Source organism: Myzus persicae, unplaced genomic scaffold (genome assembly GCF_001856785.1).
Source record: "Myzus persicae strain clone G006 unplaced genomic scaffold, MPER_G0061.0, whole genome shotgun sequence".
Taxonomy (NCBI): Eukaryota; Metazoa; Arthropoda; class Insecta; order Hemiptera; family Aphididae; genus Myzus; species Myzus persicae.
This window is the reverse complement of record NW_019100825.1, coordinates 212,133-222,185: the sequence shown is the minus strand read 5'-3', so window position 1 is coordinate 222,185 and position 10,053 is coordinate 212,133. Positions and strand designations below refer to the sequence as shown.

The 10,053-nt window shown below is 28.5% G+C and overlaps 1 protein-coding gene and 1 pseudogene across 1 annotated transcript; one reads left to right on the top strand and one right to left on the bottom strand.

Moving 5' to 3' along the window:
- Positions 1-477: 477 nt before the first annotated feature.
- Positions 478-4,471, bottom strand: LOC111026322 (lactosylceramide 4-alpha-galactosyltransferase-like). Its single transcript, XM_022304381.1, has 4 exons — positions 4,175-4,471; positions 2,832-3,518; positions 2,559-2,769; positions 478-1,261 (listed from the first exon to the last, which is right to left on the bottom strand). The coding sequence occupies exons 2-4, from the start codon at positions 3,407-3,409 to the stop codon at positions 992-994; spliced, it is 1,059 nt and encodes a 352-aa protein (XP_022160073.1). The 5' UTR covers positions 3,410-3,518; positions 4,175-4,471; the 3' UTR covers positions 478-991.
- A 2,596-nt stretch (positions 4,472-7,067) lies between these two features.
- Positions 7,068-8,438, top strand: LOC111026325 (annotated as a pseudogene).
- The last annotated feature ends 1,615 nt before the right edge of the window (positions 8,439-10,053 follow it).

The window sequence follows — 10,053 nt, the reverse complement described above, 5'->3', positions numbered from 1 at the left end:
ATAGTTTTTAATCTATGCATTGCACATAAGTATTCATATTTTTATTGATGCACTCAAAGAAACTGAATTGAATATATACATTTAAGTAAGAAATTGAAAAACTATGTGGAAAAAAATATGAAACGCTTACTACTCAAAATAAAAAATCTTTGGAGACATTTCAGTCTACCTATGTATTGAATTAATTATTTTCCAATATCCTTAAAATGTATTAATTTGGACTGAATCTGGAGTTAGCAAGTCAAAGACGAATTGGTTTAATTTATAATCATCCATTCAGTTGGAAATTACATCTAGATTTTTTTATATAATAGTCATTGAGATCGTATTTTATGTAACTATTCCAGAACACCCAGTTTTAAGGATCCTGGAAAGTCAAAGAAATATATTATCGGTTAAAATACCAACTCATGAATAATTTTCAATCTCATATTCAAATTTATGTTGTGATATAAGTGGTTGAAGGTAAAAACAAGATAAAAAAAATATATTTTTATTTACCGAATTAAGACATTACATTCAATTTATATAGATAACTATAACAGCATCACAAATAACCAAGTTCATAAGTTGCAAACTTTGGTTGTTTAAGTCAATGGCCTTTAATCCGGTCGCCGAGAGAAAGCTACTTTTTCGCCTATCCAAATTTCTCCCACCCTAGTTACCTGCTCATTGCTATAGATTCCCTTACTCATTGCAACAGTAGCAGCGGCTAGTTTTTTGGGAGGTTCAGTGGTGGTTATGCGCGAAAATGGACCAGTTTTATTCGTCGCTCAGTAGCGTTCAGTCGGCGGACGGATTATAGTATAAAATTAAAATTTAGAGATTCTGGATTCATTTTTGTTCATTTAGTTAACATATAGACTTTTTTAAGCAAAAGAATTAGATCTGGGTTTCATTTTGTTCAATTGCTGCCAAAAATACAGAATTTGTCATAAAAAAAATTGTACAATTCTGGGTTATTTTTTGTTCAATCGGTGCTTAAAACGAATTAAAATATAGACTTTGCCATGGAAAAAATGATAGGACAATATTTTTTTGCAACTAAACCATATGGCTGTTTTGAACCTATGTTAATAGGCGTGTGTTTACTATGTAAATTCCATACATGAATACCTATACTGTCTTTAAGTTTAATCATTACTTTATCACTTGTGTTTGTATTGAAATACAGCTGCCAATCAGTCCAACTAATTGGACAAAATGCTTCTGTCCCAAACACCATAAATCCATTACATTTTTGTTTATTCATATCAGTTACCTAGAAAAATAAAAAATTGTATTAAAGTTAAACTATCGAATATAAATCTTAATTATAAATATTTTATTTTACAGTCAATATTATTTGATGTAAATTTTTTTAGTCTAAATTTAAAATTAATAAAGGGCTTTCTTAATACCCGCATTGAAATTAAAATATATTAAATCCAGTTACTTGGATTTGATTAGCTTTAAATTGTTGGTATTTGTTGAAGTGAATCAAAATTTGATTTTGAATAATTTTTCAGTATTAAAGTAAGCATAAATATTATTGTTAAAATAAGCGATTAAGAAAACTGGTATTCAAACACTTCTATTTTTTCACTATAGTTAATCTATATTCCCAGGACTGACATCTGCTACTATTTATGTATTAATAATACATAAATATACATTTATTTTTATTTTGTTATTTATACTGACGGTCAAGGCCGTATTACCGCTTAGGCTGTGTAGGCTAAAGCCTAGGGCGGCAAATTTTTTTTTGGTGTGACCCAAAAACTACGTTGGGATATTAGTAAAATATTAATACCTATGTAAATTAGGTGGTAAATTTATTTCAGCCTATGGACGGCAAAAACCTTAATCCGGCCCTGCTGACGGTCGTTTTCTTTTGTTTTCAATTGAGTTTATCTTATTGTTTCTAAGAATCTTCAGAAGATTCCTCCTTGCAAGCTGAAGTCTCTATTATTACTATATAGGTACATGGCATAACTTGCTAGCTGAATTTAATGAAAGATCAACAACATCCATATTTTTATTTTAATATAATTTTACCATTCCTAGTAACTCATTTTTATGAGTGTGATATTAATGTACAATTTTTTAATTAAAGGTTAGGTATTGCGTTTAAAATTTAGAACCCCTCACCAAATAAAAATCTCATATTTTGACTATGTGATACTCCGATTAAAAATTTGAAATAGTAAACAGTATCTAGAAATAAAATTATATTATGTGTTCTACAACCTTTAGCATCCAAGCAAAATATAATTTGTACACAAAAAAAGTTTAGTTATAAAGTCTTGTTCCAAGCAATTATAATTTTAAGTTGTTGGATGGATATGTGTACGAATTTATAATACCATAAAAATATTGTCATCATTGAAACAGAATTTCAAGTTATTAGGTTTAGTAAATATTTAGTATACCTTTTTTTAGTAGTTGTAGAAACTATATAACTTTAATCTATAGCCTAAGGTGCCTAAACCAGTTTTAAATTATAATATCAAATAAAGATAGATATCCTGGTTTATGATAAATAATATATATACACTGATTTTTTTTTATTTACTCACCAGATTTGTACCACAGATTTTTTTAAGTGTTCTGGTTATAACACCAGGGCCATTATACCCCCAATTATCAGCACAATAATTAGAAGCGAAATCATTGATTGAAGTATTTGAAACTTTTCTTCCAATTTTATCAACATCAAAATTCAATACAAGTGAAGCAACTGATGTGTTTGATTCAATACTTGCAAAATTTGATAAGCCCTCCAAAGATCTAAACAATAAATAAATCAATAATTAAATTGTTTATATACTTCAACAAAATAAGATATTCACTTCATTAGAACTACATCTAGATCCAAATAGGTCCCTCCAAATTTCCACAATGTTAAGAATCTCAATAAATCACTTGCATGAGAAACTGGCCATTGACTTGTGGATATGGTGTTTGAGCTCACAAATTCTTGTAATGGACTATTAAGGGAATATTTTACAAAATTTATGTATCTTAGATTAACATTTGAATACATTTTAAATCTATTAACAATATCAGATTCATTGCTTATGAAACTAGGAGCAACAAATAAAACAAATATATTTAAATTAGGATTTAAATTTGCTGCAGATTCTATAGCACAGCCTTGTCTCAGATTTAAATTAATTCCATTTTTATGGTTACATGATGTTTCAATAAAGAATATACTATTCTTTGTTACTTCATTAGGATTTAATTCAGGTAAAGAATTATCTTTCTTTTCTTCAAAGTAACAAGAAATTAAATGTTTCTGTGATGAATTTAAGAAATGGTCAATATTACTAAGAAAATTCAAATTGTACACAATAACCAAAGAAATAAGTAGTAAAAATATAATACGAAAAATTAAATTTCTTTTCAAATATGGCCAGCAAAACATTTTAAATTATTTTAACAGAGAAGATAACATAAGATTTAGACATTTATGAAATAATTAAAAAAAATATTAGAGATTCCAACTTCCTTTATTTTGAATTGAAAATCCAAACCTAGAACAAAAGTTAGTATTGTATTATTACAGGTTGTAGTACTTTTTTTTGTTAGTGTCATACAGCTATTTTTTCAGTATCAACTGTATAGATAGTTTTCTACTATTAATGATTAATGTTCAATCAAATACAAATTTCATCCTCTACTTAGTGATTATTTTAGTATTATGCTTGCACGATTATGTACGAATTAATGAAAATGGACATATTTTTCTTACCAAAGTAATTATTTAATCGTAACACACATTGTGGACTTAATCATAGGAGCTCAAAGGGTATCGAAGGGAACTTATGCAACCATTTTAAATGAGTATGGCCAAATTACAAATAATAAGTTTGGTATATTTAATAACTCGTAATAGTTTGAATTATTTTTGATAAGAGTGCAAGAAGTACAGATTTTAATTTTTAATTTTAATATTTGGGTCTAAATATTGAAAATATTGCAACGATATATGCAAATAGCTATATTTAAGTATAGGATTGCAGATATTAGTGAGAGGAGCAAACAAGTCAAACAATTTTTGTATACCTATCATTAATTTTTGCTAGGTACCTCTGATGACGCCCACAGGCTGAATAATCAAACAAAGGGATAAAATAAAACAGACTATATCCAAACAAAAAGGTGAGTTGAACATTTGTTTTATACTTACGAGGTTTTTCTACAGTAGTAAATGCATTTTGGCTGTAGTATTTCATACGACATTAATAATTTCAGTTAATACATATGCCACTATAATAACTGAGCACAAACAAATGACTAACGCAAACTGTGTCGTCGAAAGCAAAAGCTAAGTGCTGTTAGACAACATAATACCATACCAGGGTATTCATTCATTCATGTAATTGTCTACAAAAATCAACGAATCTAAAAATCGCAATTCACAATACATTTATAAATATTGCACTCTACGCGCGATTCGCAACATTTATATTCTATGGAATTCAAAATTTGATAACGTTGTCATGATAATATCGTTATCAATTTGATAACAATATGGTATTGTAATATGGAATTATAACTTTTTTTTTATTTATGTGGGGTATTCCTATTTCCTAGCAAATAGGTTGCTATATAAAATAATATGTATGATTAGACTACCTATTAGGTCTAGAGTCTGGACATTAATTGTATACATCTTAGACCAGTGGCTCTTTACCGTTTTCGGTTCAGTGTCTGACGGCTTACGCCCCCCCCCCCTTCCGACAAAAATTCTCATACCTTTATGGATCAGTTTTTTAAAATAAAAATAAAAACTCTTTATGTTTAGTAAATAAATGATTTAATTTTACTCTAATTTAAACTTTTCTACACAAAGAAAATGTCATATCATACCTATGTCTGGGCCTGATGATAAGCAGCTAATGTTTCGATGTCTATATCAATGTTGGTTAAAGAACTCAGATCACCTTTATTGCATATATGCAACCGATTTCTTTGCTTCGTTAAAAAAGCTGAACAACATCGCTGAATCCTTTTTCTGCTAGATAAAATTGATGGGAAGGGAAGAAAGTAACAACTTTTTCCATAGTTGAGGATATAATATGTGTCTTTAAGCTTGATCCCAGGCAATCCCAAAACCGACCTTCTTAAAAACAATTTGAGCCTCGCAGTCATTCAATAAACTTATCTTGTTAGATATTCTAAAAATAATGAATATTTATTCATGAAATTTTCACTGAATGATTGTGTTTGCATTGTCTACACACACCATACATTTTTCAATATACTTTTTTAAATAGCACATATCTAGTACCTACTTTAAGAGTTAAAGCCCAAAAGTTGTTTCATACAAATTGACCTTTGGTCATTGGACTCTATAACTGCTATTAATAAGATATTTATTGAAATAAATAAGTACCTAAATATAGTAGGTATACATGCATAATAACTGTTACACCTATGGTCCACATTTTTTTTCTAATCTCTGAACAGTTTTTATAAACCTGTGATTAACCTTCTCTGTTGGCTGTTTTTCCTTCTACAATGTGTTGAATGAGTTCTTCTCATCGTTTCAACCGTTTATAAATTTTCCACAAACGCGTACGTCAGGACTTCTGTCTAAACACCGCGAGAACAGCAAGTCTCGTCTCAGCTAAAGGCAGACGACAGTCCTCAGGAATAAATATATATATATACATATAAAGGGATAAGTACATTAAAATTACTGGAATGGGTCTTGAAAAAAAACTTGTCATTTGAAAATAAAAAAAATTATCGAAACCCATACTCGTTATGCGTGTTGTGTCAATAAAAACGTAAGGACATCGCAATGGATATCAATAATTATATTATTTGTAACTCATCATTAGTGTTTAGTTATACTGAGAAATTATATTTACAGCAAAAAGAAAAGGAAACGAAAAAATACAATTTATGCAGAATTTTGTAAACTTTAATAAATGTACGGTAAAATAAAAATAATATTTCTAAAGCCTTGAAGCATTCTTCCAGAGAAGCGTCATTAAACATAAATTTATATAGCTAGGCATTATAGGTACGTTTTTACATTTGCAAATGCTTTTGTATTTACAAAAATTGTGCGAAATTATGACTTTAACTCGCTCTCGCTGTAGAATAGAATAAAACGTTCACGTCTAGCCGAACACAATTCCTGACCATCTCGTCATTTATTTTTGGCACGGTTCATACAGTTCAAATCAGTCATATAATCCTGTTCATCTATGTGCTATTCAGCTATTGCGACCTGGTTGCGTATTGATCGTTTGTATAAATCCAAGTTTTATTTTCAACTTTTAATTGTTATGATAAAATTCTTAAACGAGTATAAATGAATATGTACTCGTCAGACGTGCGTACACTTGACTATTCGATACAGACATTATCGGACAAATTAACGAAAAAAAAATTGTTTATTCTCTATTCACCCGACAACTGATTTGTTACAATTTTATATATGCGTACTATGAATAGTTAATTAAACGTTTGAAAATTACTAAAATACATTTAAAATATTCTAAACTGTTGTTTTATTATGGTGAATATCGATTACAATAAGATGGACCATATTTTACACATTGTAAAACTTGTAGAGAGTAAGAATTGGATGGAGCACAGCTCTCTAATAAATTTAGGTACCTAATCCGATATCCAATTATGATAAAATGTTAATCTATCATTTTCCTAACTTACAACATCTTGGTCTATATTTCTTTGCTGTCCGTTACAACAATTAAAATTGTAAAAATACGAATACGATGTATCTGTACAAACGGGCCAACAACTCACACCGTAAATTAAATCGCACTTTTGTTGCTCTTGCGCATTCATTCAACAATTGTGTTTGCATGCAAATACCTCTGTTATAAATTTACAAGACATAAAAAAATGAGTATATTCATAATAATATTTTTTATTATCATAAATTATAATAACCTTAGTTTAAATGATTTAAATTCTACTATGTAGAGTAGAGTCTAAATTGATATATAAAAAAGAGTCAATGTCTATGACAAAAAGAGGTATAAAAGACCAATGCAATGATACGAGTGTTAGTTTATTCTATTTTTTTGACACGTCATACGGTGGCGCCAGTGAATTGTATTCAAAAAAATGAAACTAATTTTCGTGGTATTCATGTCGTTGTGTGTTTTGATTTTAAATGTACATAGTGGTATACCACCGAAATACTACTTAGAGTTTAATTGTCTACATATTGACCGTCGATCATTGACAAATGAAACTACTATAGATTTACGCAATCCAGATGTATTGAATCGAGACATTTTTAACAACGAAAATATACAATTTTCAAGACATCATGTGATACCATTTTCACGAATAAGAACTTTCTTTAATAGGGTTTTATCATTTAACTCACAAATTCAAAGAAATGTATGTAATGCATTATATGCTATTATGGACACTGTAATGTCTATTGTTACATCAGATAATGGGTTTGATAACATAAACATAGGTAATATAAGAACTAATTTTGTTGCACAACTATTATTAAGTACTAATACCGTTACACGCAGAGAATTGATAGAAACTGCTCATAATCCGTTAGAAATAATAAAACACATTCACAGATTTTTCGTATGGTTTCCTGCCAAATGCCAATATATTCATCGGTCCATCCACCAGAAGTGATGATCCAGGCGATGATTTTGAAACAAATGCTCTATACGTTATTGGACCCGAACGTTATAATATCTTGAGACTAATAAATTTATATATGATTACATTTGAAACCATGTTCCATGAGTCTACCAGTGACCAGCGAATTGAAAAATTTTTTATTATTAATCGAGTAACTGACTTGTTTAGACAACTACTTCCGCATTCAGTAACACCATATAATCATCAAAATTGGGAATTTCTTGATGAAATAACTACAAGTGCAGGACATAGAAAAAATCGGTATCGTATTGTACATGAATTCTTACCACAATATTATACAAATTACGGTATAGGCGATGTCATAGAGGAATTACCTGTAGAACCGAGTACAACTACAGCAAATCCAGAATTACGGCGAAAACGTCAATCTGACAGAAACAAGATTTGCCTATATGAAGATGTTGAGAAAGCAGTCAAGTTAATGCTGGGACACAATTGTACTTCATACGATTTCAATTGTGGCTGTACAATCAATTAACTTAATGTTAACTAAAACATTTTTTATCGTAGTAGGTAGACTTTTAGATTAATTACATTATAAAATATAATGAAATATGTCCGAAGAATATTCTTTATTAACATAAAGATTAGGGCTCGACGAAACCTGTAGCAGTAATATTATTAGATATTATGATGTTCAAATTTTCAAAACAAGTTAGATTTGATCAAAAATATGTCTAAGGATATCGTGGTTAAAGAACGCGTAGTTCAATATTTTCGTTTATTGCACTTAAACTATTTATTATAAGATTATATCGATTTAATATTTAGTATTTATTATTCATTTTGATGTATCTTAATAATATTAGTATAAATTATGATATGTATTACTGTAATAGTAATAATAGTTTTTAATATATACAATACAAACTAGTTGAATTAAAATTGTATGTACAATATTCATCACTTATTTTTTGTAAGTACCTATACGGCTATACATAACTACTATTTTAAAATAATCGGAATACTGTGCTTTTATTTGTATAATAACTTATTCTTAAAATTGTATTTTTCTAATTATAAAATTATAACACATTTAATACCAACAATTAGAAATCATGAGTAACTTTTATTTAATAAATATAAGTAGTAGTTTAGCCATATGTACAACAACTTGTCTTTATACAAAATAGATATTAGGTATCATACCTCCTATATTCATACTAATTATTATTCATAAAATATATTTTTGATGAAAAGTGCTGGGACTTTAAGAGTAAATATATAGGTACCTATAATAGGTCTGAGCAATATCTAACAATATCAAATTATTAACCATTTCGATTTCGAAACTTAAGTTTCTATATGTATGCATAATAATATATTATAATGTGTTCTAAATATAATGTTATATTATACTTATCTGTAGTGTTATTTTGAAAAATATTTGTTTAGCTTAGTATTCCCCAATGATAGCAGATAGGCATATCATATTATACATGTGAATACTTCCAAATTGAAATATAACCACCACACCTAATACCTATATAGACAAAGACAATATAGGTACTACAATAGTAGTTATCAGTGATGTTGTATAGGTATCAGAGCTATTAGACTATTAGAGCATTTAGCCGTATATTTATTAAAGAAACAGTTAGGGATAACTACGATTTAACCTCCCTCCTCGCACCTACAGCATCCTTCATTCAGTGTTATTGATTATTAATAATATTCTTAGCAATTATTATAAAAGATCAATAAGTATAATATTATGGCAAAATAACTTTTGGGTACAATACCCACAGAATTAGCGAATTCAAAATGTACCTATTCCGTATGACTTAATAGCTGGTAATAAATGTATACATATAATGATAAATTCACCAGTATAAAAACAACTAGAAACCGCGAAATATCGGGGGTGTGGAAATTAGAGAATGCAGAACTGAGAACATTTATGTCTAATGAGTACCCTAATGACTAATATAAAATGCGGGAAACTTCGAGAGACGAACTCCCACCATGGTGATTTAAAATGTAAATTACTAAAAATTTTAAACTATTTAGTCTTCAAAATATTTTAACCTCTACTGAGACTGTTGTATTTTATTTTTTAACACTTCGAGGTGCACTGATTTTCAAATGAGGTGCCAACATTATGTACTATTATACAAAAACTTGAAAAAATTAATATCGATCATTATTATTGATAAATATAGACAATAGCCAATATTGTATCACTAATCATCAATAATAAAAGAAAAATAGGTAGGTACCGCTGGTTTTAATAATTAATAGGAATAATAATTAATATCATAAAATATAGATACTTATTGTAATATATAGACTAAAAGACTGTGTCTTCGCTCAGAATCGTTTTTCTTGTTCAATGATTTTATATAATTAAATTCAAATTTATAAGTATTTAATACATCCATTAAAGTT

What these genes read in the sequence shown, in the direction of transcription:
- LOC111026322 (XM_022304381.1), bottom strand. Translation starts at nt 3,409, where the DNA reads ATGTTTTGCTGGCCATATTTGAAAAGAAATTTAATTTTTCGTATTATA. An exon ending in CTAGATGTAGTTCTAATGAA is followed by an intron (nt 2,770 to 2,831) that starts GTGAATATCTTA and finishes TTTATTGTTTAG; the next exon opens with ATCTTTGGAGGGCTTATCAA. An exon ending in AAATCTGTGGTACAAATCTG is followed by an intron (nt 1,262 to 2,558) that starts GTGAGTAAATAA and finishes TTATTTTTCTAG; the next exon opens with GTAACTGATATGAATAAACA.